General features: G+C 41.6%; 1 protein-coding gene across 1 annotated transcript in view; it reads right to left on the minus strand.

Annotated features, from left to right (window-relative positions):
• Positions 1-4,830: 4,830 nt before the first annotated feature.
• rcn3 (reticulocalbin 3, EF-hand calcium binding domain) overlaps positions 4,831-21,073 on the minus strand; it is a 31,659-nt gene continuing 15,416 nt past the window's right edge. Inside the window, exons 5-8 of the mRNA XM_034190742.1 lie at positions 12,887-12,947; positions 12,714-12,805; positions 12,252-12,359; positions 4,831-5,436 (exon numbers count right to left, since the gene is read on the minus strand). Of these exons, the coding sequence (XP_034046633.1) occupies positions 5,329-5,436; positions 12,252-12,359; positions 12,714-12,805; positions 12,887-12,947 (369 nt within the window). The 3' untranslated portion in view covers positions 4,831-5,328. The remainder of the gene's footprint in view (positions 5,437-12,251; positions 12,360-12,713; positions 12,806-12,886; positions 12,948-21,073) is intronic.

Below are 21,073 nucleotides of genomic sequence, written 5' to 3' on the forward strand. Positions count from 1 at the left end.
AATATGGACAGCATGTATATAAGTGACATTTACATGACAATTTATATGACAATACTGAGATACAATAATTTTGGCCATATTGTACAGCCTTACTGTTTTTTTTTTGCCATTTTTCAGAGAATATGAATGATAACACAAAAACTTTTTTCACTCATGTTTAGTGGTTGGGTGAAGCCATTTTTTGTCAAACAACCAGGTTTCCGCTTTTTAAATCAAAATTACAAGAGAACTACCCAATTGACCCTGATCAAAAGTTTACATACCCCTGTTCTTAATGCCCCCTTTAACATCACTGACAGCTTGGAGTCTTTTGTGGTCGTTGTGGATGAGGCTCTCTGATGGTAAAGCTGCCACTGAATATGTTTTGGACTTTATTTACATCAATTACAAAGAAATACAAACAATATGGCACTCTATGGTAAATCTGTGTGGAGTAGACAGTTCTCAAAAACTGAGTCACTGTGCAAGAAGAAGAGTGAGGAAAGCCACCAAGACACCCAGACAACCCAGAAGAAGTTATAGGCTTACGTGGCTGTGATTGGAGAAATTATGCACAGTGCAAGCTTTGCATTTTGTATCACCAGTTATCCATCATCACGATGAAGTGGTATAGAAGAGGATTTTCTTAAAAAGACGACCTGAAAGTTTAGCTACAAATTGCCAGAAGGTACATCTGAGATGCAAGCCTGGATTTGATCTGTTTTGGTCAAAGAAAATCCTTCTCTGCTCTACTCCACTATGAAGCTAAGAGTAGTAATGCAAAATGCAAAGCTTGCACTGTGCATTGTTTCCAAGTAGTTTTCCCACATGTGACAGAGGAAGTTTGTTGATGTTGGGTTGTTATTTGGGTGACCACCTAAATTTGACTTACAATACTCATTGTAAAAAAAAAAAAAAAAAAAAAAAAAAAACCTAAAGAACTTGATAGTTTCATCTGCAGAGACACTGTTGGGTCAAAATGATGTACAGGGGGAGCAAATTATGAAAATTATTAAAAGACAAGCATGTAGCTGCACCAGTGTAATTAATACCACCAACAATCAATAGAGGGTGGCAATCAAAATTCTGACTTTATTTATGACTTATGTGACAAAAAGTGAAAAAGAACAAAAATTCTTGAATAAGATTGGATAAACATCAATATTTGCTCAAGTCTTCCTTGACCAAAGGATCATCAAAACACAAAATACTATATTGTTGAAATTAATAAAATACCTTTTAATGATTTAACATTCACAAATGAACAAACAAAAGCTAATCAATTAAAGCTGTACAGCCTTTAAAATTTCATAAAACTGTCAAAATGTACTTTCTACTGAAATCCAAGTATTATGATATTCCATAATGTATATTTTATTTCCCTTTTAATGCCGTTGGCAGCAGGATGTGTGTACATGCAAGAGGTTTTGAAATTACTGGAAGTTACTTTTGACCTCATGTAGCAGGATAATATTGGCAGTTTGCGGGTTAATTTCCCCGTATCTTTTTGCTTTGTACATGTAATGTAAGTCTGTCACCACGTGGGGGCATATGGGTTGGGAAGGCAGGCTAGGGAGACAGGAAGTGTGGGTGTGTCCTAACTGGACCCTCCTGTTTTGGGAGAGGGCACCTGTTGTTCTTTCTTAGAAAACATGAATTTTTATCATATTGTCAGTGTGATCTTATGAATCCCTATTTAAAGGCTAATAAATAAAACTGTAGTGGTGCCAAAGAAAATTATTTTTTATGACTTAATCATATTTTTATTATTACTTTTTTTCATGTACACTTTTAAGTCAAGGAAGAGTTGATTACATGTGATAGGTCTTGGTTGAAGTAGGAGTGGTAATAAATCCCAACATAAACAAGCAAAAGAATTACAAACAAGTGTTCAGTGCTCCATGTTCACAGTACAGCTATTCAGGTTACAAACCAAAACTGCCAAATTAGAAACAAATCCAAAACATCCAGCACTGGGTTGGGGGAGTGTTCTGCTCACGGGTTCCCTAAACGTGATCCCTTGATTACTGTAAAGGCCACATAAAGAAGGATGTACGTAGCTATCTTCCAGCTTTTGTCTACGTCACATCACTGTAACAGCGCATTCCTGTTTTTTTTAGTTACAAGCTAGCATGCAAATATGGCTAACATCACAACATTGTGAAATCTGAGCTGTCGTAAACTGTCAAAAATTGTGGCATCACCTCAGAAAAACTATGAGAATAAAGCAAAGTACAACGCATGTGGGAAACTACATATCAAGTCTTGGAAAAAAAAAAATTGCATCCTGCGAGTCAGCGCATCATCAGCTAGGAAGAGCTAGCAATAGCACATCACACTGTTTAGCAATAAAGGGACAGCTGACCAAAGCATTTCTTTACCCCCTTTAGTGACTAAACAAAACTTAAACAGCAGTCCCAGTGTACCGTGGCCTACACAAAAATGAATCATAGCTTCCCGGAGTGCAGTGGGCGCTGTTAATCCAATAACCGATAATTATTGAAGCTAATGCTTTTGTTAGCGGATTATATTTTATTATATCGGTGACTTAATGAACAGTTTACTTGTACCAAATCTTATTTTAAGACACTATCAGTTATAAAGCACAAATTGCTAAAGTCAAATGTTTAGATAAATCTAGAGAGACAACAGGGACAGTCCAATGTGAATATGTGGTCAAATAGTAATGCTGTATTCTAATCCACGTGACACACTGTTATAGTTCTGCCATCTTGCCGCTATGGGAAAATATGTTTTAGGACTAAAATGAGCATGAAAATAGGACTAAGAAATACCTTTCATTTAGCTTATTAGTTGCACCAAACTGCATGTAATGTTACCCCATGACATCACAAAATAACTTTTCAGTTTGTTTTTTCCCCACTCACATGACTGTACATGGTACAAATTAAGTGCCTTCAGCTGCTCTCTTGTTTGCACTCTGAGTCGCCACAGCACATCCGAGGTAGATCTGCATGTTGAATTGGCACAAGTTTTACACCGGATGCCCTTCCTGGGGCAACTCCACATTACATGGAGAAATGTGGAAGGGGTGGGATTTAAACCGGGGACCTTCCTCGCTGAAACCAAGTGCACCATCTCATGAAACCAAACATGGGATTTTGCCAACTTCTGATTGGCCCATTCACCATTTTCTGAGCTGTACCACATGCCGAGTTGAGCGCTGTTGGAGCTGAGTAGACCGCGCATGCGAAATGAGTACACCTCACGTGCAGTGTAGCGCTAGCTAATCAAGCGACGCCTTCTATCAATAACCAGTTTGTTGACAAGATGGCAGACGACAGGCTTGCGTCTGTTAGCGACGCTGACTTAAAAGAAATTTTACACAAAAAAGATGCGAAGAACACCCGCAGAAATACACAGTCAGCAGCCAACCTGTTTCGCAAGTACGTCACTGAAAAGGGACATGCGCCCAACTTTGAAACTTATGGCAGACGGATGCTTGACGGAGTACTCAGTCGATTTTACGCGGAAGCTAGACAGGCGAATGGCGAACTTTATAAGAAAACAAGCCTGATGACTCTTCGTCACGGACTTAACAGGCATCTCCAGTCGATCGATGGGATGTCAGTTGGTGCGGTATGACAATAATAAAGAGTTGAAACTTGAGATTGATTTTTCAGTTTTAGTATGTTTGACAAACTCCCAATTTTCTTGTTTACCATATAATAAAACAGTTATAGACTTTTGATTTCGGTGTACCGTGATTATGCAGACCTGGTCAGGATGGGGTATCCTGACCAGGTCTGCATAATCATGGGTACACCGAAATCAAAAGTCTATAATTGTATAATAGACATTACATTATTTTTAATACAGATCATTTAAGCAGCCATGGAGATCAATGAACATGAATTAATTTTCGTTTCAGTCTGTTGCTTCCGACAAGGATTTTCTTAAAAAGAATTCAAACTTCAGAAGGCACATGCGAGAGTTGAGCTGAGATTAGATTTTTCTGCTGTGGTAAATCTGTCTGCAGTTGGCAGCTCTCAAAAACAGAGTGCAAGAAGGAGACTGCAGGAAGCCACCAAGACATGGAACACAGCCACCCTGAATCCTGCCCTCCTGTCTGTCAGAGGTACCGCCGGTTGTTCGCTTTGGTTGGTCATGATTACTTGTTGAAACAGTAACGTGTGGCTGTATTTGTGTTTAACACAGGTGCATTCCTACACTGTCTTTTTAACTGGAATTTGAATACACAAATATCAGTTTTAAAGGATGTGATTTACATTTGTATCAAAAGTACATTTTCACAATTGTGTCCAAGTGTTAAAGAAAAAAAAAAACATTTTAAAGCATCATTTCAGATGTCTCACAGGAAGTGATGTCATCAACTTAAGTGGAAAAACTGAAACCAAACTTACTTACTACTACTTATGATGGGAGAAAACAATTGAGCCTCTGAGGCTGCACACAACACAAAGTACAGGTTCCTCTGAATGATCTATATGAAGTCATGAATCCAAACGGAGCTGCTGTAACATTTTTTGTAAGCAGACATGCACATAACTGGTGCTCATGGGTGCTAAGTCAGGATAAACAACAAGAAGCCGTGCATTATACGGTTTGAATGCACGGCGCGGAGTCTAAAACGCCACGATGTGAAGCGGATGTTAAATCTTTATGCCGTTGCTTTTGCTGTTCTCCTCGTTTGCTCTCCTCCTCTTCCCATTCCTCAAACGTTTTATTTTGGCCAAAAACATTAAAATTCACTTGGAAATCCAAGCTGATCTGCGCCAACTGATTTGCACATTGCTCTGGTGACGACCAGAGCGGAGTGATATTACAGTGACTTCACGCGCCGAACTACATGTGCGTATACACAAAAATAATGCACGCCAGTTAGACATGGAATTCTCACTGACCGTGGTGTAAAATTGAATAAAGTGCAGCAGAAAACACAAACTGCCATCATCGCTTTCCTACATGTTCTGCTGCACATCTATTATTCTTAGTGTGCAGGCGCACCAGTTATGTGCACGTCTGTTACAAGCGCTTTGTGTGTGTGGAATTAGTCGGCCTGTAAGAGAACGTCAGACACTCAGTAATCAGGCTCAACTCAGCACACAGCTGCAGCTTGAAGTCCTTGTGGACCAGTGGAGAGTGACAACCGCACGGCGGTCGCGTTGTTGTCTGTAGTTTCTGTTAATGAGGATCTGATGTGACTGACTGACTGAAGCAGGAGCGGTTTCATTTCAGATCACATGTGAACAAAGAGAAATGTAACAAACCATCACATCCACCCAAAATACTGTTTAGAAAAAAATAAAATTCTCCAAGTGTGAAAAAACAAAATCCAATGAGTTCCTCTTGGAACATGAGACGTCATCAAAGCTCGTCGTGTCTCTTCGTTAAGTCCTCCCCGTAATTAGTCGCTTGGCTTCCCACAAACATGTTCCAGTTGGCCAGAATCTCCTTCTTGGTCATTTTCTCATCCTGTCATTTGATTGGCAGATTCCACCCCATCATCGGTTTTATGATTGACAGGTACAGAAGGAAAGAGGAGAAGAACAAAGTGATGAAAGCCAGAAACAGAGAGGTTAATAATAATAATAAAAAATGTATTTCATTACCCAAATTATTTGCATGATGTCACACATACAAGATCTGGTGGACGGGGCGGAGCTTAAAATAAAAAGTGATTTATACTCCATGTATGGCTTTAAGGGTGATTCTTTAACTTACGGGCACTATTGGCCTTGTAAATGTAATTTCCACCACATGTGCTCTGATGTCAATGTTTATCTCCATAGAAACTACCCAAACAATCTTTCATACAAACTGTTTAGGGACATTACAGTGTTGTGGTGGAAATTACAGCAATAGTGTGGGACAACTACATTTTGTTTAAACATCACAACAGTTGTATGACATTGAATACCCCAATTATGTTATGATTATTTTACTGATATTTTATTCAGAGATATTTTAAAACATTAGAAAAAACGTTTCTTTACCATTCATTTTTATCATTGAAGATCAAAAGTCTGGGTGTGGGACAAGCACAAAACGGCAATATTTGCATATAATGATGCTGAATAAAGGTGAAAAAGTCATCATAGACTACTAGAATAAATTTCTTAACACACTTTCATTGTAAAGAACTATAAAAGTGTGAAATTTCCCCTTTTTTCTGTTTTTCATACAATATGATCAAAGGACATAATAAGTGCCCGTAGTCTAAGAATCACCCTTAAATATTAAACAGTCAACAGTGGAGTGCGCGTGGCAGTGGGGCGCGTCACACAGTCACCACTTCTGAAGACTCTTTGTGTTACTCTCTCACCTCGCGCATGCTCCCACTTTAAAGCTGTTTATGTTGTGTGTGTGCACCCCTCGTTTGTGTCTGTCTTAGGTGTGTATTTTTGATCCTTTGTATTCACTCCTCTGTCCATGTCGGTCATTTGTATTTGTCATCCGTGTGGTCTGTCCTGTCTGTCTCTGTAGTATGTTGGTCTTAGTCTTGGTCCTCGTCATCTGTCTGCTGTCCTGGTCTTTGTGTTTCCTTGCTCCTCAGTTGTCATTTTGTGTTTTGTTGGTTTATCATCTTTATTTCTCGTGGTTCGCACTTTATCCTCCTCTGAGTTCCATGTTGATTTGTGCTCGTGTTCCTTGATTTAGTTTGTGGTTGTTGTTCAGTTCTCAGTACTGTTTGATGATTCATTGGGTCCTGTGTTCATCATGTCCGTATTTCCTCTGCCTTTTTTTTTACCCCTTTGATTTTCACGTTGGGTTTTTTTTTTTTGTATCTTGTATTTGGGTTTACATTTTGGTTTTTGCTGTGTTTTGTGATCTCTGTTTTATTTCTACTTACCTTTAGCTGTTTGTTTATTTTTCATTCACCTTGTGTTCCTTTAATTCTCATGTATCCCTGTTGTTCCTGGCCTCGCTGATCCTTCACACCTGTGGTTCATTAGTTCTTTTTGCTTTTAAGCCACACCTTGTTCCCTATCAAGTTGCTGGTTGTTTATCATAGTGCAACGTTACCTTACATGTTTAACACTGCTTAACGTGGTTTACATGTTAACATTGTATGCTGGTCTCTCCTGCTGTTGTCTTTGTAAGTACCTCAAGTAACTTCTCCCACCGTATGCAGCATGCGTGGTTAGTTAAATCCTTTTGTGGTTCCTGTGTGGACACCACCCTGTATCTTCATTTGGATTCACGTCTTGGCACCTTGTTTGTTTTGATTGTTTATTCATTTTTGGATTAATAAATCACTGGTTTTGCAACTAACCTTTGTCTCGGTGCTGCCTGCATATTGGGGTTCCCTTTTGACTTTGCTCAGATATAACAGGTTAAAGATTACACCTGCCTCACGCTCCAATTTCTCGTTAGTACACAGTGCTGGTTCTCCTACACGTACTTCGTTATGAACATGAGTCATGCACGCAAAGCTGAAAAAATATTTGTTTCCCTCTGTGAAAACCTCATCAATGCAGCATGATGTGGTGGATCACCTGATGGCGTGGTGTAGAGAAAATAACTTGCTCCTAAACACATCCAGAACTAAGGAGCTAATCATAGACATCAGGTGAATCTAAAATCTAGAATCCTCAGGGAAAAATAACAAACCAGAGATTGCTGGCCGCATCCTCACATACTGCCTCTGTACGTGGTTTACCAGCTGCATGGGGCCAAACAGGAAAGAGCTACAGAGGGTTACCAAAATGGCAGAGAAGATCACTGGGTGCCCTCCGCCCACACTGGGGGTCCTTCATGGCTCTTAGTGTCTCAGCAGAGCCAACACCATCCTAAAGGACTCATCCCACCCTGGACACTCTCTGTTTGAGCTGCTGGTATCAGGCAGACAATACAGGACCATTAAAACAAGAACAGACAGACTGAAAAACAGTTTCTACCCAACTGTTGTCAGAGCTTTGAATGCCACTGGAACCAGACAGCCGGCTCATAAATGAAATATCCACTGCCACTGAAATATCTACAGTTTTGTACACACATTTCTTTTTTTTTAATGCAATCTTTTTGCTACTACACTCAACAAAAATATAAACGCAACACTTTTGGTTTTGCTCCCATTTTGTATGAGATGAACTCAAAGATATAAAACTTTTTCCACATACACAATATCACTGTTTCTCTCAAATATTGTTCACAAACCAGTCTAAATTGGTGATAGTGAGCACTTCTTTGCTGAGATAATCCATCCCACCTCACAGGTGTGCCATATCAAGATGCTGATTAGACACCACGATTAGTGCACAGGTGTGCCTTAGACTGTCCACAATAAAAGGCCACTCTGAAAGGTGCAGTTTTGTTTTATTGGGGGGGATACCAGTCAGTATCTGGTGTGACCACCATTTGCCTCATGCAGTGCAACACATCTCCTTCGCATAGAGTTGATCAGGTTGTCAGTTGTGGCCTGTGGAATGTTGGTCCACTCCTCTTCAATGGCTGTGTGAAGTTGCTGGATATTGGCAGGAACTGGTACACGCTGTCGTATACGCCGGTCCAGAGCATCCCAAACATGCTCAATGGGTGACATGTCCAGTGAGTATGCCGGCCATGCAATAACTGGGACATTTTCAGCTTCCAAGAATTGTGTACAGATCCTTGCAACATGGGGCCGTGCATTATCCTGCTGCAACATGAGGTGATGTTCTTGGATGTATGGCACAACAATGGGCCTCAGGATCTCGTCACGGTATCTATGTGCATTCAAAATGCCATCAATAAAATGCACCTGTGTTCTTCGTCCATAACAGACGCCTGCCCATACCATAACCCCACCACCACCATGGGCCACTCGATCCACAACATTGACATCAGAAAACCGCTCACCCACACGACGCCACACACGCTGTCTGCCATCTGCCCTGAACAGTGTGAACCGGGATTCATCCGTGAAGAGAACACCTCTCCAACGTGCCAAACACCAGCGAATGTGAGCATTTGCCCACTCAAGTCGGTTACGACGACGAACTGGAGTCAGGTCGAGACCCCGATGCGGACGACGAGCATGCAGATGAGCTTCCCTGAGACGGTTTCTGCAGAAATTCTTTGGTTATGCAAACCAATTGTTTCAGCAGTTGTCAGAGTGGCTGATCTCAGATGATCTTGGATGTGAACATGCTGGATGTGGAGGTCCTGGGCTGGTGTGGTTACACGTGGTCTGCGGTTGTGAGGCTGGTTGGATGTACTGCCAAATTCTCTGAAACGCCTTTGGAGACGGCTTATGGTAGAGAAATGAACATTCAATACACGAGCAACAGCTCTGGTTGACATTCCTGCTGTCAGCATGCCAAGTGCACGCTCCCTCAAATCTTGCGACATCTGTGGCATTGTGCTGTGTGATAAAACTGCACCTTTCAGAGTGGCCTTTTATTGTGGACAGTCTAAGGCACACCTGTGAACTAATCATGGTGTCTAATCAGCATCTTGATATGGCACACCTGTGAGGTGGGATGGATTATCTCAGCAAAGGAGAAGTGCTCACTATCACAGATTTAGACTGGTTTGTGAACAATATTCGAGGGAAATGGTGATATTGTGTATGTGGAAAAAGTTTTAGATCTTTATCTCATACAAAATGGGAGCAAACCCAAAAGTGTTACGTTTATATTTGAGTGTATTCTTGTGATTTTTTTTTTTCTTTAATTTGCACTATAATTATGCCTCACATTCATCCCGATGTCAGGGTGCTGCCATACAAGGCGCTCACTACACACCGGGAGCAATAGTGGATTAAAGACCTTGCCCAAGGGCCCTTAGTGATTTTCCAGTCAGGCGGGGATTTGAACCAAGGATCTTCTAGTCTCACCTTAACACCTACCTTAACCACTACCTTAACCAAGAGCCTTGGGGCAACTGTTTGTTGTGATTTGGTGCTATATAAATAAAATTGATTTGATTTGACTAGATCTGTTAAATTTTATGTTTATTTTTCTTTTTTTCTCCAGACCTTTTAAGTCTGCGTGTAGTTTACATTTGCACTCAAAGGCTGCACCTTATCTTTTGTTGTACTTCTTACAATGATGACAAAGAATCTGTATCTGTTTGATTGATAAATCCCTTATTTATTAATGCGGGAGATGCTTGATGTGTGTTTGTTTAACAGGGAGGTGCATGAAATCCTCAGTAATTTGCACAAATCCAGTGCACAAATCCAGTCAGCCTCACCTCAAAAAAAAAAAAACTTGGAATGACATGTTAGTAATGTTCTATAATGTACGTTCTGCGCTGAGCAGCCAAACACAGCTTGAATTCAACGCTTTGTTTCGTTAAAGCGATGTTTGTTATGGTGCAGACTTATGTCTGTCGAATATTAGACCTAAAACCAACTTCACCACAGTGTGTGTGTGTGTGTCAAAACATCGAGATTCATGTTTTATCTGGACTGAATTCAATCTTTATTTATATTGATTCTATTGATTCTTAAATAGATTTGAGTTACATTCTTAGAACCTGTAACTGTACAAAGACGTCACATGGGGAGCAATAAATATCAAGTCAGATTTTTAATAAATAAGGTCTGTTAGAAAAGTATCCAACCTTTTTATTTTTTGCAAAAACTATATGGATTTGAATCACGTGTGATTTCATCAGCCAAGCTTCAACCTTCGTGCGCATGCGTGAGTTTTTTCACACCTGTCGGTTGCGTCATTCGCCTGTGAGCAGGCTGTGTGAGCAGTGGTCCACCCCTCTCGTCGGATTTTTATTGCGAATAAATGTCTGAACGATTTGGAGCTTTGCTGCATCAATTTTTCCAGTAACTGTGAGAGACCTCCAGGTGGACACCATTCGGAAAATTCAGATGGCTTTCAGGGACGATTTTATGGGGATTACACAGATTAAGGAGTGCTCCAGCCGGTTTAAAGACCGCCCACAGCTGCTGAGAACGCGGCGCGCTCCGAGCGCCGATCGACAGGCTGAAACAACCAGATCATTTCCAACGTGAAGCTTGTTGATCTGGGACGTTGTCTGACTTCCACAAAAAAGGCAGAAGACGTGGACATCAGCACTTTTTCGGCACATTCCACTGTTACAGGAGTTTTTGTCATGGAAAGAGGAGCAGAGGAATGCACCACCGTGCCGTTCATGGCACGGCACAAAACCACCTCCGTGTTGGTCTCACAGGACAGCTTTAGATGGCTCAGACGGCTTTCGGTTGCTTTTCAGTCGTGTGAATATCCGAGAAATTGTGCATGAGCTGGACATGCCCCAACATGTCCTGTGAGGCTTCATCACGGCGTTACTTTGCGCCATATGGAAACGTTCCGATGCGCGGAATTCCTCCACACGTCTGTCTCAGTGTGCCAAAAAGTGCTGATGTCCACATCTTCCGCAATTTCTGTGCTAGTCAGACGATGTCCGGGATCAACACAGCGTCCAGTGTGGAAATGAACGGCACATTCCACTGTTACAGGAGTTTTTGTCATGGAAAGAGGAGTGGAGGAACTCCGCGCATCGCGGCTGAGCCGCATGCCGCAAAGCAACGCCGTGATGAAGCTTCTTAGGACATGTTGGGGCATGTCCAGCTCATGCACAATTTCTCGGATATTCACACGACTGAAAAGCCACTGAAAGCTGTCTGAAAGCCATCTGAAAGCCGTCCTGTGAGACCAACACGGAGGTGGTTTTGTCCCGCGCCATGAGCGGCACGGTGGCGCATCCCTCCGCTCCTCTTTCCATGAAAAAAACTCCTGTAACAGTGGAATGTGCCGAAAAAGTGCTGATGTCCACGCCTTCTGCCTTTTTTTGTGGAAGTCAGACGACGTCCCGGATCAACAAAGCTTCACGTTGGAAATGATCTGGTTGTTTCAGCGGGGTTTGAGCCTGTCGATCAGCGCTCAGAGTGTGCCACGCTCTCAGACGCTGTGGGCGGTCTTTAAACCTGCTGGAGCACTCCTTAATCTGTGTAATCCCCATAAAATCGTCGCTGAAAGCCATCTGAATTTTCCGAATGGTGTTCACCTGGAGGTCTCTCACAGTTTCTGGAAAAAAATTGATGCAGCAAAGCTCCAAATTGGTCAGACATTTATTCACAATAAAAATCCGACGAGAGGGGTGGACCACTGCTCACACAAAGCCTGCTCACAGGCAAATGACGCAACCGACAGGCGTGAAAAAACTCACGCATGCGCACAAAGGTTCAAGCTTGGCTGATGCAATCACACGTGATTCAAATCCATATGGTTTTTGCAAAAAATAAAAAGGTATGATACTTTTCTAACAGACCTCGTAGATCAGAGATCAATTGAACAATGCGTGTCCTGTAGGAACAGACCTACCTTGTCTGTGTCCGTCTCATGGATCAAATGTTTGGCTTCATTGTCAACGTGATCGACCTCGCCTGGCAGAATCCAGTGGGCCACCTCCGCAGCATCCAGGGCGCCGTCCTGAAACACGCCACAGGAGATGCAAGCATGAGGTGCAAGATGACGTGGCTGGAAGATCAGTCCACTGGTACCACATGCGACATACACCGCTTCACTCACACAAAGGTAAACAACATTCAGACGTTCCACACAAACAGCTCTGGAAAGCCGTTACTGGACTTGGACAGTCCGTCTTACACTTGCTTCTAATTCAGGTGAGCAGACGCCAAACTGAGGAGCACATCACTTAACTTTAGGTTTTGCTGAGTACCACCCTGCCTAAAACATATTTTTGGGGAAAAACTGGCCTCTGATGTGAGATGGAGTGTACAATTTGAACAATAATCGAAGTGGAAAGCTCTATGCAGGTTTGACCTTGTTGGTATCTCTGAACTCTACGAACTGTTTCTTCTCCGTCTGCACCCAGTCAGGCTCACTTTCCCCGTCTTCTGGTGTGAACATGTCACCTGGAAAACAGACATCTATAACACAGGACCTCCACATCCTCTAAACAAAAGATCTGGCAGGTCATCAAATGTGTTTCTTACCGATGTATTCCTTTAAATCAATCTTGCCGTCACCGTTCTTGTCAATGTCCTCCATAGTTTCCTAAAACGAGAAACCAGTTAGTTCTCGACCAGTCCTGCAACTGCTCACTCTTAGTGTGACTCCTAAAAGTGCAATACCGCCGGATTCCCCGCGTACGGGGTAATGCTGCCGGATTCCACTGAAGACATTCATGGTGTGGGTGAGATCTAAGAAAAAAACTATTTAAATTTGGTTTCTACAGTCTATACCACTAGGGGAGGTGTGACGTGAACTTTGAATGAATGAATTTATTTGGCACACAAACTCAACAGTAACAAAAAACTGATACACAAGACAATTCCACAGTGACGTGTGACCAAAAGGGGGTGATCAGAAGCAAAGCTTATAAACGCCCACCCCATATATACATACAAACATACATATATACTCATTACAACCCCCAGAGCAAGCACACAGGCGACAGTGGTAAAGAAAAACTCCCTCCGATGTATTGAGGAAGAAACCTCAAGCAGACCAGACTCTAAGGGGTGACCCTCTGCTTGGGCCATGCTACAAACACATTTAACACAACACAAACTCAAGTCCCGTCATCATAAACATCTCTAGTGTAGATACACATACCTACATACATATGCAATGCGTGTGATTTTATACTACATATTTACAAGATAGAAAAACAAAGTGCACACAACTAAATCAACAAAACACCCTAACCCTCAACACCCTTCCTCCTCCTAATACCTAGAAAAAAAAACCATGTACCTATACCGCTGCTTAAACTGGTTCATGCTTGGACATTGCTTGAGCTCCACCCTCAATCTGTTCCACATCCTCACTCCACAAAACAGAAATACAAAAACCTTTTAATGTTGTACGTGCCCACTGATGTTTGAAGTTAAACTCCCCCCTCAGATTATAATCCCCTACTCTACGTTTTTAATATTTCCAGGAAGTAAATTGTTTGCTTTATATGCGATTTGTACTTTTTGAAAATGAACCAGATCAGTAAATTTTAAAATTTTTGATTTTAAGAATAATGAATTTGTGTGGTCTCTATAACCAGTATTATCAATCAATCAATCAACTTTTTTTTTATATAGCGCCAAATCACAACAAACAGTTGCCCCAAGGCGCTTTATATTGTAAGGCAAGGCCATACAATAATTATGAAAAACCCCAACGGTCAAAACGACCCCCTGTGAGCAAGCACTTGGCAACAGTGGGAAGGAAAAACTCCCTCTTAACAGGAAGAAACCTCCAGCAGAACCAGGCTCAGGGAGGGGCAGTCTTCTGCTGAGACTGGTTGGGGCTGAGGGAAAGAACCAGGAAAAAGACATGCTGTGGAGGGGGGCAGAGATCGATCACTAATGATTAAATGCGGAGTGATGCATACAGAGCAAAAAGAGAAAGAAACAGTGCATCATGGGAACCCCCCCACAGTCTACGTCTAAAGCAGCATAACCAAGGGATAGTCCAGGGTCACCCGATCCAGCCCTAACTATAAGCCTTAGCGAAAAGGAAAGTTTTAAGCCTAATCTTAAAAGTAGAGAGGGTGTCTGTCTCCCTGATCTGAATTGGGAGCTGGTTCCACAGGAGAGGAGCCTGAAAGCTGAAGGCTCTGCCTCCCATTCTACTCTTACAAACCCTAGGAACTACAAGTAAGCCTGCAGTCTGAGAGCGAAGCGCTCTATTAGGGTGATATGGTACTACGAGGTCCCTAAGATAAGATGGGACCTGATTATTCAAAACCTTATAAGTAAGAAGAAGAATTAATTCTAGAATTAACAGGAAGCCAATGAAGAGAGGCCAACACGGGTGAGATATGCTCTCTCCTGCTAGTCCCCGTCAGTACTCTAGCTGCAGCATTTTGAATTAACTGAAGGCTTTTTAGGGAACTTTTAGGACAACCTGATAATAAAGAATTACAATAGTCCAGCCTAGAGGAAATAAATGCATGAATTAGTTTTTCAGCATCACTCTGAGACAAGACCTTTCTGATTTTAGAGATATTGCGTAAATGCAAAAAGGCAGTCCTACATATTTGTTTAATATGCGCTTTGAATGACATATCCTGATCAAAAATGACTCCAAGATTTCTCACAGTATTACTAGAGGTCAGGGAAATGCCATCCAGAGTAAAGATCTGGTTAGACACCATGCTTCTAAGATTTGTGGGGCCAAGTACAATAACTTCAGTTTTATCTGAGTTTAAAAGCAGGAAATTAGAGGTCATCCATGTCTTTATGTCTGTAAGACAATCCTGCAGTTTAGCTAATTGGTGTGTGTCCTCTGGCTTCATGGATAGATAAAGCTGGGTATCATCTGCGTAACAATGAAAATTTAAGCAATACCGTCTAATAATACTGCCTAAGGGAAGCATGTATAAAGTGAATAAAATTGGTCCCAGCACAGAACCTTGTGGAACTCCATAATTAACTTTAGTCTGCGAAGAAGATTCCCCATTTACATGAACAAACTGTAATCTATTAGACAAATATGATTCAAACCACCGCAGCGCAGTGCCTTTAATACCTATGACATGCTCTAATCTCTGTAATAAAATTTTATGGTCAACAGTATCAAAAGCAGCACTGAGGTCCAACAGAACAAGCACAAAGATAAGTCCACTGTCCGAAGCCATAAGAAGATCATTTGTAACCTTCACTAATGCTGTTTCTGTACTATGATGAATTCTAAAACCTGACTGAACCTCTTCAAATAGACCATTCCTCTGCAGGTGATCAGTTAGCTGTTTTACAACTACCCTCTCAAGAATCTTTGAGAGAAAAGGAAGGTTGGAGATTGGCCTATAATTAGCTAAAATAGCTGGGTCAAGTGATGGCTTTTTAAGTAATGGTTTAATTACTGCCACCTTAAAAGCCTGTGGTACATAGCCAACTAACAAAGATAAGTTGATAATATTTAAGATTGAAGCATTAAATAATGGTAGGACTTCCTTGAGCAGCCTGGCAGGAATGGGGTCTAATAAACATGTTGATGGTTTGGAGGAAGTAACTAATGAAAATAACTCAGACAGAACAATCGGAGAGAAAGAGTCTAACCAAATACCGGCATCACTGAAAGCAGCCAAAGATAACGATACATCTTTGGGATGGTTATGAGTAATTTTTTCTCTAATAGTCAAAATTTTGTTAGCAAAGAAAGTCATGAAGTCATTACTAGTTAAAGTTAATGGAATACTCAGCTCAATAGAGCTCTGACTCTGTCAGCCTGGCTACAGTGCTGAAAAGAAACCTGGGGTTGTTCTTATTTTCTTCAATTAGTGATGAGTAGAAAGATGTCCTAGCTTTACGGAGGGCTTTTTTATAGAGCAACAAACTCTTTTTCCAGGCTAAGTGAAGATCTTCTAAATTAGTGAGACGCCATTTCCTCTCCAACTTACGGGTTATCTGCTTTAAGCTACGAGTTTGTGAGTTATACCACGGAGTCAGACACTTCTGATTTAAAGCTCTCTTTTTCAGAGGAGCTACAGCATCCAAAGTTGTCTTCAATGAGGATGTAAAACTATTGACGAGATACTCTAACTCCCTTACAGAGTTTAGGTAGCTACTCTGCTCTGTGTTGGTATATGACAATAGAGAACATAAAGAAGGAATCATATCCTTAAACCTAGTTACAGCGCTTTCTGAAAGACTTCTAGTGTAATGAAACTTATTCCCCACTGCAGGGTAGTCCATCAGGGTAAATGTAAATGTTATTAAAAAATGATCAGACAGAAGGGAGTTTTCAGGGAATACTGTTAAGTCTTCTATTTCCATACCATAAGTCAAAACAAGATCTAAGATATGATTAAAGTGGTGGGTGGACTCATTTACTTTTTGAGCAAAGCCAATAGAGTCTAATAATAGATTAAATGCAGTGTTGAGGCTGTCATTCTCAGCATCTGTGTGGATGTTAAAATCGCCCACTATAAGTATCTTATCTGAGCTAAGCACTAAGTCAGACAGAAGGTCTGAAAATTCACAGAGAAACTCACAGTAACGACCAGGTGGACGATAGATAATAACAAATAAAACTGGATTTTGGGACTTCCAATTTGGATGGAAAAGACTAAGAGACAAGCTTTCAAATGAATTAAAGCTCTGTCTAGGTTTTTGATTAATTAATAAGCTGGAATGGAAGATTGCTGCTAATCCTCCGCCCCGGCCCGTACTACGAGCATTCTGACAGTTAGTGTGACTCGGGGGTGTTGACTCATTTAAACTAACATATTCATCCTGCTGTAACCAGGTTTCTGTTAGGCAGAATAAATCAATACGTTGATCAATTATTATATCATTTACCAACAGGGACTTAGAAGAGAGAGACCTAATGTTTAATAGACCACATTTAACTGTTTTAGTCTGTGGTGCAGTTGAAGGTGCTATATTATTTTTTCTTTTTGAATTTTTTTGCTTAAATAGATTTTTGCTGGTTATTGGTGGTCTGGAAGCAGGCACCGTCTCTACGGGGATGGGGTAATGAGGGGATGGCAGGGGGAGAGAAGCTGCAGAGAGGTGTATAAGACCACAGCTCTGCCTCCTGGTCCCAACGCTAGACAGTCACAGTTTGGAGGATCCAAGAAAATTGGCCAGATTTCTAGAAATGAGAGCTGCTCCATCTAAAGTGGGATGGATGCCGTCTCTCCTAACAAGACCAGGTTTTCCCCAGAAGCTTTGCCAATTATCAATGAAGCCCACCTCATTTTTTGGACACCACTCAGACAGCCAGCAATTCAAGGAGAACATGCGGCTAAACATGTCACTCCCGGTCTGATTGGGGAGGGGCCCAGAGAAAACTACAGAGTCCGACATTGTTTTTGCAAAGTTACACACCGATTTAATGTTAATTTTAGTGACCTCCGATTGGCGTAACCGAGTGTCATTACTGCCGACGTGAATTACAATCTTACCAAATTTACGCTTAGCCTTAGCCAGCAATTTCAAATTTCCTTCAATGTCGCCTGCTCTGGCCCCCGGAAGACAATTGACAATGGTTGCTGGTGTCGCTAACTTCACATTTCTCAAAACAGAGTCGCCAATAACCAGAGTTTGATCCTCGGCGAGTGTATCGTCGAGTGGGGAAAAACGGTTAGAGATGTGCACGGGTTGATGGTGTACACGGGGCTTCTGTTTAGGGCTACGCTTCCTCCTCACAGTCACCCAGTCAGCCTGCTTTCCCGACTGCCCGGGATCCGCCAGGGGGGAACTAACGGTGGCTAAGCCACCTTGGTCCGCACCGACTACAGGGGCCTGGTTAGCTGTAGAATTTTCCACGGTGCGGAGCCGAGTCTCCAATTCGCCCAGCCTGGCCTCCAAAGCTACGAATAAGCTGCACTTATTACAAGTACCGTTACTGCTAAAGGAGGCCGAGGAACAACTAAACATTTCACAACCAGAGCAGAAAAGTGCGGGAGAGACAGGAGAAGCCGCCATGCTAAATCGGCTAAAAGCTAGTAGCTACGCAACCTAGTGGATTCCTAAAAACACGCAAAGTGAATAATGTGTAAATAATTTAGAGGTGATTCAGCAGAAGGAGTGCTTTAGTTAAGGCACCAGACAGGCCATGAAGCAGCACAAGTAACGCACGGCAACAGCGAACGCACGACAACGGTGCAAAAATAAAATAAAAATCCACTAGACAGGCTGCAGAGCAGCACAGGTAACGCACGACAACGGTGGTAAAAAAAATAAATAAATAAAAACCCACTAGACAGGCCGTGGAACAGCACAGGTAACGCACGACAACAGTGGTAAAATAAAATAAAAATCCACTAGGCAGGCTGTGGAGCAGCACGACAACAGTGCTAAAAAATAAAATAAAAATCCACTGAACAGGCTGTGGAGCAGCACAGGTAACACACGACAACAGTGCCAAAAAATAAAATAAAAATCCACTGAACAGGCTGTGGAGCAGCACAGGTAACACATGACAACAGTGCTAAAAAATAAAATAAAAAGCCACTGAACAGGCTGTGGAGCAGCACAGGTAGTAACACACGACAACAGTGCTAAAAAATAAAATAAAAATCCACTGGACAGGCTGTGGAGCAGCACAGGTAACACACGACAACAGTGCTAAAAAATAAAATAAAAATCCACTGGACAGGCTGTGGAGCAGCACAGGTAACACATGACAACAGTACCAAAAAATAAAATAAAAATCCACTGGACAGGCTGTGGAGCAGCACAGGTAACACATGACAACAGTACCAAAAAATAAAATAAAAATCCACTGAACAGGCTGTGGAGCAGCACAGGTAACACATGACAACAGTGCTAAAAAATAAAATAAAAATCCACTGAACAGGCTGTGGAGCAGCACAGGTAACACATGACAACAGTACCAAAAAATAAAATAAAAATCCACTGAACAGGCTGTGGAGCAGCACAGGTAACACACGACAACAGTGCTAAAAAATAAAATAAAAATCCACTGAACAGGCTGTGGAGCAGCACAGGTAACACACGACAACAGTGCTAAAAAATAAAATAAAAATCCACTGAACAGGCTGTGGAGCAGCACAGGTAGTAACACATGACAACAGTACCAAAAAATAAAATAAAAATCCACTGGACAGGCTGTGGAGCAGCACAGGTAACACACGACAACAGTGCTAAAAAATAAAATAAAAATCCACTGAACAGGCTGTGGAGCAGCACAGGTAACACACGACAACAGTGCTAAAAAATAAAATAAAAATCCACTGGACAGGCTGTGGAGCAGCACAGGTAACGCACGACAACAGTGCTAAAAAATAAAATAAAAATCCACTGAACAGGCTGTGGAGCAGCACAGGTAACACACGACAACAGTGCTAAAAAATAAAATAAAAATCCACTGAACAGGCTGTGGAGCAGCACAGGTAACACACGACAACAGTGCTAAAAAATAAAATAAAAATCCACTGAACAGGCTGTGGAGCAGCACAGGTAACACACGACAACAGTGCTAAAAAATAAAATAAAAATCCACTGAACAGGCTGTGGAGCAGCACAGGTAGTAACACATGACAACAGTACCAAAAAATAAAATAAAAATCCACTGGACAGGCTGTGGAGCAGCACAGGTAACACACGACAACAGTGCTAAAAAATAAAATAAAAATCCACTGAACAGGCTGTGGAGCAGCACAGGTAACACACGACAACAGTGCTAAAAAATAAAATAAAAATCCACTGGACAGGCTGTGGAGCAGCACAGGTAACGCACGACAACAGTGCTAAAAAATAAAATAAAAATCCACTGAACAGGCTGTGGAGCAGCACAGGTAACACACGACAACAGTGCTAAAAAATAAAATAAAAATCCACTGAACAGGCTGTGGAGCAGCACAGGTAACACACGACAACAGTGCTAAAAAATAAAATAAAAATCCACTGAACAGGCTGTGGAGCAGCACAGGTAACACACGACAACAGTGCTAAAAAATAAAATAAAAATCCACTGAACAGGCTGTGGAGCAGCACAGGTAGTAACACATGACAACAGTACCAAAAAATAAAATAAAAATCCACTGGACAGGCTGTGGAGCAGCACAGGTAACACACGACAACAGTGCTAAAAAATAAAATAAAAATCCACTGAACAGGCTGTGGAGCAGCACAGGTAACACACGACAACAGTGCTAAAAAATAAAATAAAAATCCACTGGACAGGCTGTGGAGCAGCACAGGTAACACACGACAACAGTGCTAAAAAATAAAATAAAAATCCACTGGACAGGCTGTGGAGCAGCACAGGTAACACATGACAACAGTGCTAAAAAATAAAATAAAAATCCACTGAACAGGCTGTGGAGCAGCACAGGTAGTAACACACGACAACAGTGCTAAAAAATAAAATAAAAATCCACTGAACAGGCTGTGGAGCAGCACAGGTAACACATGACAACAGTGCTAAAAAATAAAATAAAAATCCACTGGACAGGCTGTGGAGCAGCACAGGTAACACACGACAACAGTGCTAAAAAATAAAATAAAAATCCACTGGACAGGCTGTGGAGCAGCACAGGTAGTAACACACGACAACAGTGCTAAAAAATAAAATAAAAATCCACTGAACAGGCTGTGGAGCAGCACAGGTAACACATGACAACAGTGCTAAAAAATAAAATAAAAATCCACTGGACAGGCTGTGGAGCAGCACAGGTAACACACGACAACAGTGCTAAAAAATAAAATAAA

This window comes from Thalassophryne amazonica, chromosome 16, assembly GCF_902500255.1.
Source record: "Thalassophryne amazonica chromosome 16, fThaAma1.1, whole genome shotgun sequence".
In the NCBI taxonomy this organism is placed as follows: Eukaryota; Metazoa; Chordata; class Actinopteri; order Batrachoidiformes; family Batrachoididae; genus Thalassophryne; species Thalassophryne amazonica.